The sequence below is a fragment of the Phacochoerus africanus genome, chromosome 1 (genome assembly GCF_016906955.1).
Source record: "Phacochoerus africanus isolate WHEZ1 chromosome 1, ROS_Pafr_v1, whole genome shotgun sequence".
Lineage (NCBI taxonomy): Eukaryota > Metazoa > Chordata > Mammalia > Artiodactyla > Suidae > Phacochoerus > Phacochoerus africanus.
Genome location: NC_062544.1, coordinates 98,393,571 through 98,406,599, shown reverse-complemented (window position 1 = coordinate 98,406,599; position 13,029 = coordinate 98,393,571). Strand labels below are relative to the sequence as shown.

Genomic DNA, 13,029 nt, shown 5'->3' with positions numbered 1-13,029 from the left:
CATTTCAAAGTACAAAAAATTAAATAAAAAAGAAAGAAGAAAATACATGGCTTTGAGAAACACATGTCATGCCCTGTCCTGTAATGTTATTTGAAATCAGTAAGGTAGTTGGCTGAAAGCAGGTCATTATATTGTAGGACCCAGAAGGGCAGGTATCAACCCTAAGTTCTGGTGTGGTGCCGAGCTATAGGTGGCTCTCAGTAAATGTTTGTTAGAATGAATGGAATCAGAGCAGTGGTGATTTTGGAGTTGGCCTTGTACAGGCAGGTTTGGGTGTGTCTCTCTGGACATACCTCTCTGTGCCTCTGGACTTCGTGAAAATTACCAACTGAACAACCTTTGTCTCAGGGACCTTGCATTACAATTAGGGTAATAGTATTGGTTTCAACGCCAATTTGAGAGTTCTTGCCAGAAAAGTCACTCTGAGGCATCGGGCAGAGCATTTATGACATTCTTCCTATATTTGTTCCCATTTAAAAAGTATGAAATCTCCAAAAAACAATCTTCAGGTGGAAGCTAACATTACTTTTATTATGGTAAAATATACATAACATAAACTGTACTATTTTAACCATTTTTAAGTGTATAGCTCAGTGGCGTTAAGTACATTCGGGTGGTTGTGAAACCATTACCATTGTCTATTTCTAGAACTTCTTCATCCTCCCAAACTGAAACTCTGTATCTATTACACAAGAACTTTTATTATTGTTATTTGCTTAGCAAACAATTTATTCTGTAGAATTATAATTGTTACCTTTAGTGATAGTAGGCTACAGAACATCAAATCTCAGATTGGTGCCACCCAAATGAGAGAACTTAAATTTAATTCATTATCTTGAGAGGGAACACTTACAAATTTAACAGGAACATGAACTGCTAGTTTATACAAATTAACTTATGCTAATAAGTTATTATAACATACATGGGAGAAGGGCAATATAGGGGGAGGGGATTAAGAGGTACAAACTATTATGTAGAAAGTAAGCTACAGAGGTGTATTACACAACACAGGGAATATGGCCAATATTTTATAATAATCACAAATGGAGTGTAACCCTTTAAAAATCATGAATCTCTATATTGTATACCTGTTGCAATATAATGTTGCACATCAATTATACTTCAATAAAATTTTTTAAAAAAGATTATAACATACACTATAATATATACTGTTGAAAGTGAAATGTGAGAGCTCTATTTAAGCTTTTTTTTTTTTTTCCTGGCCACACCCATGGCGTTCAGAATTTCCCAGGCTAGGAACCGAACCTGAGCCACAGCAGAAATAGAGCTAAATCCAGAGTTCCTGTTGTGGTGCAGTGGTTAATGAATCCAACTGGGAACCATGAGGTTGCAGGTTCGGTCCCTGGCCTCGCTTAGTGGGTTAAGGATCCGGCATTGCCATGAGCTGTGGTGTAGGTCGCAGACACGGCTCGGATCCCGCATTGCTGTGGCTCTGGCATAGGCTGGTGGCTACAGCTCCGATTAGACCCTTAGCCTGGGAACCTCTGTATGCTGCAGGAATGGCCCTAGAAAAGATCAAAAAAAAAAAAAAAAAAAAGAAAAAAAGAAATATAGCTAAATCCTTAACCCATTGAGCCACCAGGGAACTCCCATTCTCTGCTTTAGTGACTTATTTTTCTAGTTATAAAGGTATTATTGCATGAATTCCCATTGTGGATCTATGCCTTACAAACCTGGCTAGCATCCATGAAGATTTGGGTTCAATCCCTGGCCTTGTTCAGTGGGTTGAGGATCCGGCGTTGCTTTGAGCTGTGGTGTAGGTCACAGGTGTGACTCAGGTCCAGCGCTGCTGTGGCAGTGGCATAGGCCAGTGGCTGTAACTTCAATTCGGCTCCTAGCCTGGGAACTTCCATGTGCTGCAGGTGCGGCCCTAAAAAGAAAAAAAAAGGTATTATTTCATGTTCCTTGTGAAAACTTGGAAAGTTCAGAAAAGACTAAAAAGAAAACAAAAGACATCAATAATGTTCTCTCTCTCTTTAAAAATGGACTCTTTTTAAGAGCTATTTTAGGCTCATAGCTAGAACTTAGGCTCTTTCACATCTTCTTGTGTGGTGGTTTATGACACAGTCCTTCCAGGAAGGCAGCCATGAGGTTCATGCTTGCTTGGTAGGTCCCCAGTATTTGATGGTTGAGCCAACAAGGGATTTGCACAGCTTCAGAATTCAGTTTGTGATAGACTTGTTTAGAAGGATTCTTTTTGGGGTGAGTTGCATGCAGAGACTATAAAACGGCTCCTAAAACAGCTTCAGCAAGTAAAAACAGGAAGCTCTGGCTTCTTGATTAAACCTGAACAGAAAGAGGCACCTGGGCATTTATGAACTATGAAGTGGTTTCTTTTTTTTTTTGCTATTTCTTGGGCCGCTCCCGCGGCATATGGAGGTTCCAGGCTAGGGGTCCAGTCGGAGCCGTAGCCACCAGCCTACACCAGAGCAACAGCAACGCAGGATCTGAGCCGCATCTGCAACCTACACCACAGCTCATGGCAACGCCAGATTGTTAACCCACTGAGCAAGGGCAGGGATCGAACCCGCAACCTCATGGTTCCCAGTCGGATTCGTTAACCGCTGTGCCACGACGGGAACTCCTGAACTATGAGGTGGTTTATACTAATTTTCAGGCAGCTCTCGTGTACAAGCAAGTTGTGTTCTAACTCTTTGTGGGTGAGTGTTTTGGACCATGGAATGTATTTTTCTTTCAAAGGGGGAATAAGGATTAAAAAGGGTGATGGTTTGTGGGAGAGGAAGATAGGTAAATTTCTCCCATGTGGCAATCAATGCTGTGTGTGTGTGTGTGTGTGTGTGCGCGCGCGCGTGTGCACGCATGTGTAGATGATAAGTGGCTAATGCCCTTGAGGGAAAGACAGGCAGGTCACACAGTCTCTTGTGGGTTTCCAGGAAGTTGGGGCAGGTTCAGAGATGCTCATTTGGTTTCTGAGCCGATGAAAGGGGAGACAGAGGGACCAGAGTAGCTTCCATTCTTACTTGGAACTGGATAGTTTGCTGGGAAGGGCCTGCATTATGTAAACAAGCTTGCAACCTTCTGGTGTCTCTTTTAGCCTTGCTTTCTCATTTAGGTCAATTGGATCCGAGTTAGAAATTTGGCCAGACAACAAAATATTTAAACTGATTTCCCCTCTTGAATCTCATTTCCATAGTCTGTTTATAATCCTAATTGATGCAAATGCTCTTGTTATCCTGAAAGTGAATTGAATGCAGGGTTCTGATTTGTTTAATTTTACATCATGTTGAACTTGGTGAGTATAGCTGAGGGTCTGAATGACAAGCAGGGTCTGGCTAATGCCAGCCTTACTTTATGTGGGACCTGTGGCATCCTGGGCCACAGGGAAGAGGGTGCTTTAGTTGGGAGTTTGAGAAGACCCAAAAACAAGTTCCGGAGGGGTTCCCCATTTGCAGGATCCCTGGGTCTTAAGCTCTTTGTTGCTTATAGAAGCTTTTTTTGGTATGTAATTTTTATTTAATTATTTATTTATTTTTGTCTTTTTGTGTTTTTAGGGTTGTGCCCGCAGCCTATGGAGGGTCCCAGTCTAGGGGTTGAATCGGAGCTGTAGCCACCAGCCTGTGCCACAGCCACAGCAATTCCAGATCTGAGCCACGTCGGTGACCTACACCTCAGCTCACAGCAATGCCAGATCCTTAACCCACTGAGCGAGGCCAGGAATGGAACCCGCAACCTCATGGTTCCTGGTTGGATTTGTCTCTGCTGCGCCACAATGGGAACTCCATGTATGTAATTTTTAAAACATTCAGCACGATGCTAAGATGGTCCTCTTTGTGCCAGGGAGTTTGGGAGAACTGTTTTACAGTGGAATACATCAGACTGGAGGAAGAAAAGTTTTATTTCTCTTAAATGATAGACAATTTTTTCATTCTCTGCATTTGAGAACCTAATTTTAAGTAGCCCTGTGGCCACATGTTAAAATTCAGGAGCAATCCTGGCATTTTACCTCTGTCCTTTTTCTGAAAGTATGTTCTAAAATAAATAAAAATTGCCTTTAATTGTGGCTCAACTAGTATCTATGAGGACATGGGTTGGATCCCTGACCTCACTCAGCATTGCCCTGAGCTGTGGTGTAGGTCACAGGTGTGACTTAGATCTGGCATTGCTGTGGCTGTGGCACAGGCTGGCGGCTACAGCTCCGATTCGACCCCTAGCCTGGGAACTTCTGTGTGCCACCAGTGTGGCCCTTAAAAGCAAAAAAATAAAATAAAATAAAATAAAGTAAATAAATAAAAATTGCTTAACAGTAAAAGACAGGGGGAGATTGACATTTTCCTTCTCAGGGACCCTGAAGACCCTCAGATGAACTTGCCCATTCTTCATCTCACAGGTAAGGAAACAGCCCCAAAGAGATGGCATTTAATTCAAAGTTTTGCTCTGACTTTGTAGTAGAGTTAGAACAAGAAACCAGATCTCTGCTCCTCAGACAATTTTGGAAAAACTCCAGAATAGAGATGCTAAATATGGTCTTTCTGTGCAGTGGTTTTGTTGTACAGCAAAGAATACCCAGTGGCTTCTCATTATCTGGCCAATGCCTGAGACTCATTTGATGTTCTACTTTATTAGCTTCCTAAGTGATGGAGAAAAATTTCAAAATGTGCAGAAAGCTATATTCTTTTTTTTTGTCTTTTTGTTGTTGTTGTTGTTGTTGCTATTTCTTGGGCCGCTCCTGCGGCATATGGAGGTTCCCAGGCTAGGGGTCCAATCGGAGCTGTAGCCACCGGCCTACGCCAGAGCCACAGCAACGCGGGATCCGAGCCGCGTCTGCAACCTACACCACAGCTCACGGCAATGCCGGATCGTTAACCCACTGAGCAAGGGCAGGGACCGAACCCGCAACCTCATGGTTCCTAGCTGGATTCGTTAACCACTGCGCCACGACGGGAACTCCAGAAAGCTATATTCTTGAACCCTGTGTTCCTGGGGTATTAAAAGATCGTGTTGGGGATATCTTATCTCTGAGTCTGATGCTAATTGTAAAAAGCACTGGGTTTAAGAGTAGCTTTCAGGAGTTCCCTGATGGTGCAGTGGGTTAAGGACCTGGCATTGTCGCTGTGGTGGCTCAGGTCACTGCTGTGGTGACCTGGCCTGGGAGCTTTCATGTGCTTCGGCCAAGAAAAAAAGACATAAATGAATCTATCCATGAAACAGAAAAAAAAAGAAAGAGTAGCTTTCAGTAGTCAGTGTTGTTTATATTTTATTTTCCAAATTATGCATAAGGAACCAGCCTTTGGGACTGCTTCTAAACTATCAGTAGATAGTGCACTGTTTCTGCTGAAATTGAAGATGCATTTCTAAATTCTGGAAGATACCCAGCTAAATTGGATTAGACTCCGTTAAGCATTTGTGATTTTTCCCTGGGGACTGATTTTTTCCTAGCAAATCTTTAGGACAGGGCCTTCTTCAGTTGATTGGCATCGGTTCTGGCCTGGACCTTGGCCTGTTGGCAGATGTGGCATGGGGATGGTGTCTCCTGCACACTCCTCTGCTTTTGGAGAACTGCTGTTTTGAACCATACCCTGGCTCCCTAGATACAGCGTTTGACCTTTGGGGGACACCTCCTGTGTTGCACGAGTGAGCTTTCCATGTGCCGCTGTGGTTCTTACTCAGGTTTGGTACAGGACTCAGCCAACTTTTTCTGTAAAGGGCCTGATGGTAATTTCAGCTCTGCTACTGTAGCATGAAAGCAGCCATGGGTGGTGTAAACAAACAGGCGTGGCTGTGTTCCAATAAAACTTTGTTTACGAAACGAGGGGTATAGGATAGTTAGAGTCTCTAGAGTTCTGGGACTCAAGTTTGATCCCCAGCCCAGCACAGTGGGTTAAGGATTCCACATTGTCACAGCTGTGACTTAGGTCTCAACTGTGGCTCTGATCTGATCCCTGGCCTGGGAGCTCCATATGCTGCTGGTCAGCCAAAGGGGGGTGGGGGAAAGTAGTGAGCTGGATTTAGCCCATGGGCCATTGTTTGCTGACCTCTGGTTTAGTGGCTTTTTGGAAAACAAGGCTGGAGCACCTTTGGCTTCTGTGGATGATGGAGGACAGAATCCAGTGCTAGGGACATAGTCATCTCAGTTGAGATTGAGCATCCATGGTGGGAAAGATGCTATTGTGTTATTTCTCAATAACTTCTCAGTTGATATAACAAATGAAGGGTTTTTTTTTTCTTTGCTTTTTTAGGGCCACACCTGAGGCACATGGAGGTTCCCAGACTAAGGGTGTAATCAGAGCTACAGCTGCTGGCCTACACCACAGTCACAGCAACTCTGGGTCCTTAACCCACTGAGTGAGGCCAGGGATCGAACCCACAACCTAATGGTTCCTAGTCAGATTTGTTTCCACTGAGCCACAACGGGCACGCCAATGAAGGGTTCTTTGGGGAAAATTTTTCCCCTTGTTCCACTGCTCTTAATCCAACTGTATTTTCATTTTTGTGCCTTCCTTTGGAGTCCTGTCCTTTGGTACGTGTACTTTCACTTGTGAAAAGTCTCGATATGTGTGGATGCCAGTTGATATTAAGGGGTAAAACACACTCACATATCTTACAACTGTTAGTACATCGAGCTCTAGTAAAGTCTAAAATGTATAAATTAGATTTGGCACAGAAGACATTTTAAGGACTGGTTTGTGAAGAGCAGTGTCATGTTCCATTTTTGGCTTTTTCAATAAAAAAGTTATAATTCACTCTTTAAGCCCTGCGAAAAAGCAATAGCCAGAGGGCTAACCATTGGGATAAATCAGACTAGGACTAAGGTGAATTAGGTAAATGGGTATTCAGTGCCAAAGACACACTGTCCTTCTAAGTTAACTTTGTGGTGCTGGGGTTTCATGGTGATGTGAGCCTTGTTGCATCCTTGCCAGTGGTCTCAAAGGCTAGACCATAGCAGATGTAAAATTTCTTCTGTTTGGTTGGTTACACACAATAAACTGAGAAACAAAGGCCTATACTCTAGTCTCACTCTATATGATGTAACTCTAAAGATGTATTTCTCTAAGGAGAAATCCCCAAATATGTGTATCTAAGACTGGCAAAATTTTTTTTTAAAGGGCTGAACCTGTGGCATATGGAAGTTCCCAGGCTAGGGGTTGAATTGGAGCTGCAGCTACCAGGCTACATCACAGCCACAGCAACTTGGGATCCAGGCCACTTCTGTGACCTACACCATAGCTCATGGCAACACAGGATCCTTAACCCACTGAATGGGGCCGGGATACAACCCGAGTCCTCATGGATATTAGTCAGGTTTGTTAATGCTGAGCCATGATGGGAACTCCCTTCAAGATTCTTTTTTACAATAGTACTACCATTGCTCAAATTATTTTGAAGCTCCTCCTTTGGAATTGCCTTCAGAAGAACTTATAAACCGCAGCATAAAGAAGTTGGCCTGCTTTGTGGTCTTACCTCATTTTTGACTAAAAATGGCTCCTAGTTGCTTTCAGCTGTTTCCCATTTGGAGCCGTGCTCTCCGAGCTGAGGGATTTGTCTCAACTGAGCTAAAGGTTATGGGTCATGACAGTAAGCCAGGAGTCTCGGAGGGTATTTTGTTGGAGGGAACAAAATTATTTATTTCTGTGTAAGTTGTGATAGTTTTAAAAGAGTGCATTTATGCATCAGTAGGCTGTCCACAGACCGCCACAACATGGCTTTTCAATGAGATCATCCTGACCCAAAGTGGCTGCTAAGATCGCTTTTTCCAAATCCCACTCTATGTGCGAGGCAAGGCTTCTTGAAAAGCCCTCATTTTTCTTATGTGCTCCCCTGTCCCTGTTGCCTGGGATATTTGAAAGGCTGTTATAGGCATGCTTTTCTGGGAGCCCGTGTCTATGTTCATAGCAGTTGACAGACTGTAGCATGTTCTCCCTGCTCCTCTTGTCCTCGCCTGCCCTCCCTCCACTGTGGAAAGTAGGAAGCTTATGTCCTGTACTGGGAATTTTATTGTCTGGCAGGCAGTCGTGTAGTCTCATAGCTTCGGAGGTGGTCTCAGAGCTGTTCAGAAGCATGCTGGCTGAGATCTTCATGGCAGAGACATAGATTCCTTCTGAGCCTTCTAAGTGGCAGGGGATTTACTAGACAGTTTTACAGTATTTCTGGGAGAGCCAAGCTTTGATGCTCCGTGTTCAGTAATAACACAGCTTGTCTCCAATTAAATCTCAACCAGAACATGGTTCTAGGAGTTCCCATTGTGGCTCAGCAGGTTAAGAACCAGACTAGTATCCATGAGGATGCAGGGATCCCTGGCCTCGATTAATGGGTTAAGGATCTGGGCATTGCTGCAAGCTATAGTGTCATAGGTCACCGATGTAGCTCGGATCTGGCATGGCTGCTGCTGTGGTGTAGGATCCATTGGCAGCTCCAATTCGACCCCTGGCCTATGAACTTCCATATGCTGTGGGTGTGGCCGTAAGAAAAAAAGAGCATGCTCGTTTCTGCCCTAGTACCTGTGACACTAGAGGCAGAACATGAAACCCAATGCACAGCTGCTTCAAGGCATCAGAGGCGCCTTCCACTGTCTTGTTGGAAGTTCTGACCTCCCAGCATGTGGCTGCTGCCTCCTGTTCCCCTCTGCCTTTTAGCTTTTACATGGGTGCATCTGCTTGGAGGACTCTAGCCGCAAGGGAGTCAGTGAAGGAAGGGCCTCACTTTCTAGCCTCTGCAGAGCAGGAAGGTGGGTGGCCTTGAAGACTGTTGGATGATGCTGAATGAGCTACTTTACAATATTTGTGACGCAGGGTGTCTGCACAGAGGTGATGGCTAACTCTCTGGTGGGCAAATTCCTGCAGTAAAAAGAGCAGAAGTTTAAAGGAATGAGTGTAGGAGACTCATGGGGGCTGCTGGGAGAATTCAGTGGCTGGGATTTGGTGCAGCTGTCAGTGCTGTTACCCACTGCACTTCTGGGTGGGAGTGGCTGCTGGGCCATTCCTGTGTCCTTGGCATGGTCCTGACCTTGGAAAGAGGGAGGCAGTGCTGGGCTCATGGTGCTTTTTCCTATATGGCCCTGGAGTTTTGAGGCTGACAGAATGAGTTTCACTTTCCAGTTTGATGACCACAGGTAAGTTATTTCTCCATTCTGAGTTCAGCTTGCTTATCTATAAAATGGTGATATGCTTACCTTGCAGAGAGATTGCGATGGTAGAGTTAGATAACAGGTGACTGTCTGATGTACACCTCTGATGTAAGGTCGTTGCCCAATAAATTACTGCAGTCATGCTCAACTTTGCCCTCTTTCTGTTTTCCTTTTGTCTGAGCAGCTTACAACTACTTCAAGTCCCAGTGGACACAGTAGCTTTTATGCTTTTTCTTAGCAGTTAGTTTACCTTTCCCATCTCCTTTATGCCTAACTTCCCCCTTGCTCCCTGCACATTTTATCATGAGAAACAGAGGAAAGTCAGCAGAGTTGTGCAGGAAACACACATATATCTATCATCCAGACTCTACAATGAACATTTTATTGTACCTGCTTTATCACATAGCTTTCCATCTATCCATCCATCAACCCATTTTTCTTTATACATTTCAAAGTAAATTGCCAACATCAGTATTCTTCCCTGAAAAATCTTTTAGTGTGCATATCATTAACAGTGATCTTAATGATCTTTGCAGCTTTTTTCCCTTGATGTAAAATTTCACAATGAAACACATGAATCTTAAGTGTGTGTTTGCTGTGTTTTGACAACTGCATGCACCTGCTACCCAAAGCTCAGTCAAGTGTAGAAAATCACCACCTCCCCAGAAAGTTCCCTGGTGTCCTCGTCCCTCCCATTGCAGGAAGGCATCACCCTGGTTTTCTCCCACTCTAGACTAGTTTTGCTCTTCTAGCATTTCATATAAATGGAACCAGACAGGAGGTACTTGGCACTACCTGGCTTCCTCTAGTCAGCATGACATTTCCACACTCATCTGTATAGTCATGTCTTGTGGGTCACTGACTCCTTTCATTGCTGAGATGGCAGCTTTACAGTCATGCCTGGTTGCTGCACAGAAGGAAGAACCATGAGCCTTCCTTCTAGAACTTGGAGGTGGTTTCTTCTTTCTCCTTTCTAGCCTGATATCATCAATGCACAAAGGCTCTTCGTAGATGCTTAGGGTTAAAGGGACTCAGAGGCCCTTTGGCTCAGTCCCTCTCTGCATCTTGGCCAGTGTACCTCTCTCTGGTCCAGTTCCTTCCCCTCTCAGGACTCAAGTTAGTGGTGATTTATGTGTAGGAGGAGTGGATGGGCACCTTTGACATTTCATTGTTTCAGGGTTTAAAAAAGGATGAATCCAGCCTTCTCCTAATGATTTTTTGTTGTTGTTGTTGGGAGATTTCGCTATGCTGAGTACATGCTAGAAATATGGAATAGTCAGCTGTATTGGAGTTGGAAAGAAATTCCTATTTAGCTTTTCTGGCAATGACTTAGCCAGAACCCAAAGCTGCTAAATTCTCTATGGAAAAGGAGTCATTTTCTTCCTCCTTTCCCCAGTTTCTTCCTCTGTCCCCCACTTCCTTCTCCCCCCCCCACACCTTTTGAACATTCTTGCATATGGTGACATATCTGAAAGTTTAGGTAGATTTTTTTTTTTTTTTTTTTGCCACACCTGCAGCATGCGGAAATTCCTGGGCCAGGGATTGAACCTGTGCCACAACAGTGACAACTACTCCTGGTAGGTCTTTTTTGAAGGTGCTTGAAATGATTGAGGGGGAGAAGGAAGAGTGTGGGAAAAGAATGACATGGCTTGATATCAGAGAGGCAGTGCCCACTCTTCGGGGGTATGTCATTGAGCAGTGTGATGAGTGTGACACAGCAACGGTCTGTATGGGCTAGTTCCTTCCTTGGTCTGTCCTGCGCAGAGGTTCTGGAACCTACCTGCACGTGAGAAGTATTGGGGAAGATGTTACAAAGTACTTCCCCTCCCTGGACCAGTTGAACCAGAATGTGGGCCCCTCCCCCCCACCATTCAATAGGCAGCCACAGTTTAAAATCACTCTGGGACCCATTTTCACACACATTATCGCCGCTAATCCTAATAATCATCCGAGGCAGGCAGATTTTAGTAAGATCTTCTTATTCTCGCTGAGCCAACTGACGTCCAAGTGGACATTCGAACAGAGGGCATTCTGACTGCAATGGCCATTCTTCATGTTATCCAGTGTCCCTCGCTCCCTGTATGTGGATGGATTTCACAGAGGAGGAGGGACCACTCCTGCATTAAGATCATTCATTCTTTGCTTACCATCTGCCGTGTGTGGCTGGTCGGTCATTGGTGGGTCCTTTCCTCGGAGTGGTGGGCTGGGAGGAGACCGTGAACCATGATATGGGGTCCCAGGGCAGTGGAAGGGGTGGTGCGTGGTGGAGGGCACTGGTTCTGGACTAGGAAGACCAAGGAACTCTTTCTGGACGAGAGTCTGGTGGACTCTTTTGTACATCTGCTTAGGACAAGGAGGTATCAGAGAGCAGGTGTGGCTCTGAGGGGGAAGTGAAAGGAGCTGTGTAGCTGAGAGCAAGCAAGAAAAGTGGAACCAGGACCTGGTTACTCTGTCACCTTTGTCACCAAATGGATGTCTCAACCCACCCATTGTGCAGGAAGGCCTGGGTTCTCACTTGCACCAGGATCCTATTTACGTTTGAAAAATAAAAGAAAATGCTTTAGGAGTTCCCTGGTGGCACAGCAGGTTAAAGATCTAGTTAAGGATCTGGTGTTATCACTGCTGAGGCTCAGGTTTGATCCCTGGCCTGGGAACTTTCACATGCTATGTGTAAGTCTAAAATAAATAAAAACACTGTAGCATAGGTTTCTTAAAATTGCAAATTTCATTGAATTTTAAAGGATTTTGTGGGTTTTTTTGTTCAGTATAACTATATGTTAAGAAAGTGTTAATAAAATTTGTGCCTTTGGAGCTAAGAAATCTTAAAGGAATAATGCTTATGCCCTACCACATGTAGAAGGCACAGGAGTTCTGTAAGAAGAGTTGAATCTTATGAATTATTTGTGATTTTTTCTTCCTGTTGGAAACCTCATAGTATAGCGTAGTTTTAAAAGACTGGGCCTTTGGCATTAATTAAAAGCTCAGCTTTGTTATTTTCATTTCACTAGATGTATGAAAGTTACCCTACCTTTTTTTTTTTTTTTTTTTTTGTCTTTTTAGGGCTGACACCTGCAGTATATGGAAGTTAGGCTAGGGGTTGAATTGGAGCTGCAGCTGCTAGTCTACTCCACAGCCACAGCAACTCAGGAATGGAGCCTTGTCTGCAGTCTACACCTCAGCTCATGGCAATGCCAGATCCTTAACCCACTGAGCAAGGCCAGTGATTGAACTCACCTCCTCATGGATATTAGTCAGGTTTGTTTACTGCTGAGCCATGATAGGAACTTCCCTAACTTTTTTTGGAGGGGGTGCACTTGAGGCATATGGAAGTTCCCAGGCTGGGAGTCGAATTGGAGCTGCAGCTCCCAGCCACAGCAACTCAGGATCTGAGCTGCATCTGTGACCTACACCACAGCTCACAGCAATGTCAGATCCTTAACCCACTGAGCAAGGCCCAGGATCAAACCCAGCTCCTCATGGATACTAGTCAGGTTCATTACTGCAGAACCACAATGGGAACTCCCTACCCTACCTTTCTAAACTTAGTTTCCTCATCAGTAAAATGGGAATAATAATAATACTTGACCACATATAATCTAAAAAATTATTTGTTTTTATTTTGTGATTTTATACTGTTGTGGAATGAATACATGACTATTTTTTATCTTTTTTATTGCAGTATGGTTGATTTACAGTGCTGTGATAGTTTCAGGTATACAGCACAGTGATTCAGTTTTATGTATATATATTGTTTTTCAGATTATTTTCCCTTTTAGGTTGTTGCAGAATATTCAGTATAGTTCCCTGTGCTATAGAGTAGGTCCTTGTTGTCTATTTTATAAATGTATTAGTGTGTATATGTTAATCCCAAACTCCTATATTATCCTTTCCCAACTTTTCTTCTTCGGTAGCCATAAGTTTGCTTT

General features: G+C 43.9%; 2 protein-coding genes across 2 annotated transcripts in view; one reads left to right on the top strand and one right to left on the bottom strand.

Moving 5' to 3' along the window:
- The window catches only part of LOC125110389 (translation initiation factor IF-2-like), a 34,568-nt gene extending 27,123 nt beyond the window's left edge, over positions 1–7,445 (bottom strand). The window contains exon 1 of the mRNA XM_047751710.1: positions 7,441–7,445. Coding sequence (XP_047607666.1) covers positions 7,441–7,445 — 5 coding nt within the window. The remainder of the gene's footprint in view (positions 1–7,440) is intronic.
- The window catches only part of OSBPL10 (oxysterol binding protein like 10), a 327,444-nt gene that overhangs the window by 24,834 nt on the left and 289,581 nt on the right, over positions 1–13,029 (top strand). The gene's annotated exons all lie outside the window — the stretch shown is intronic.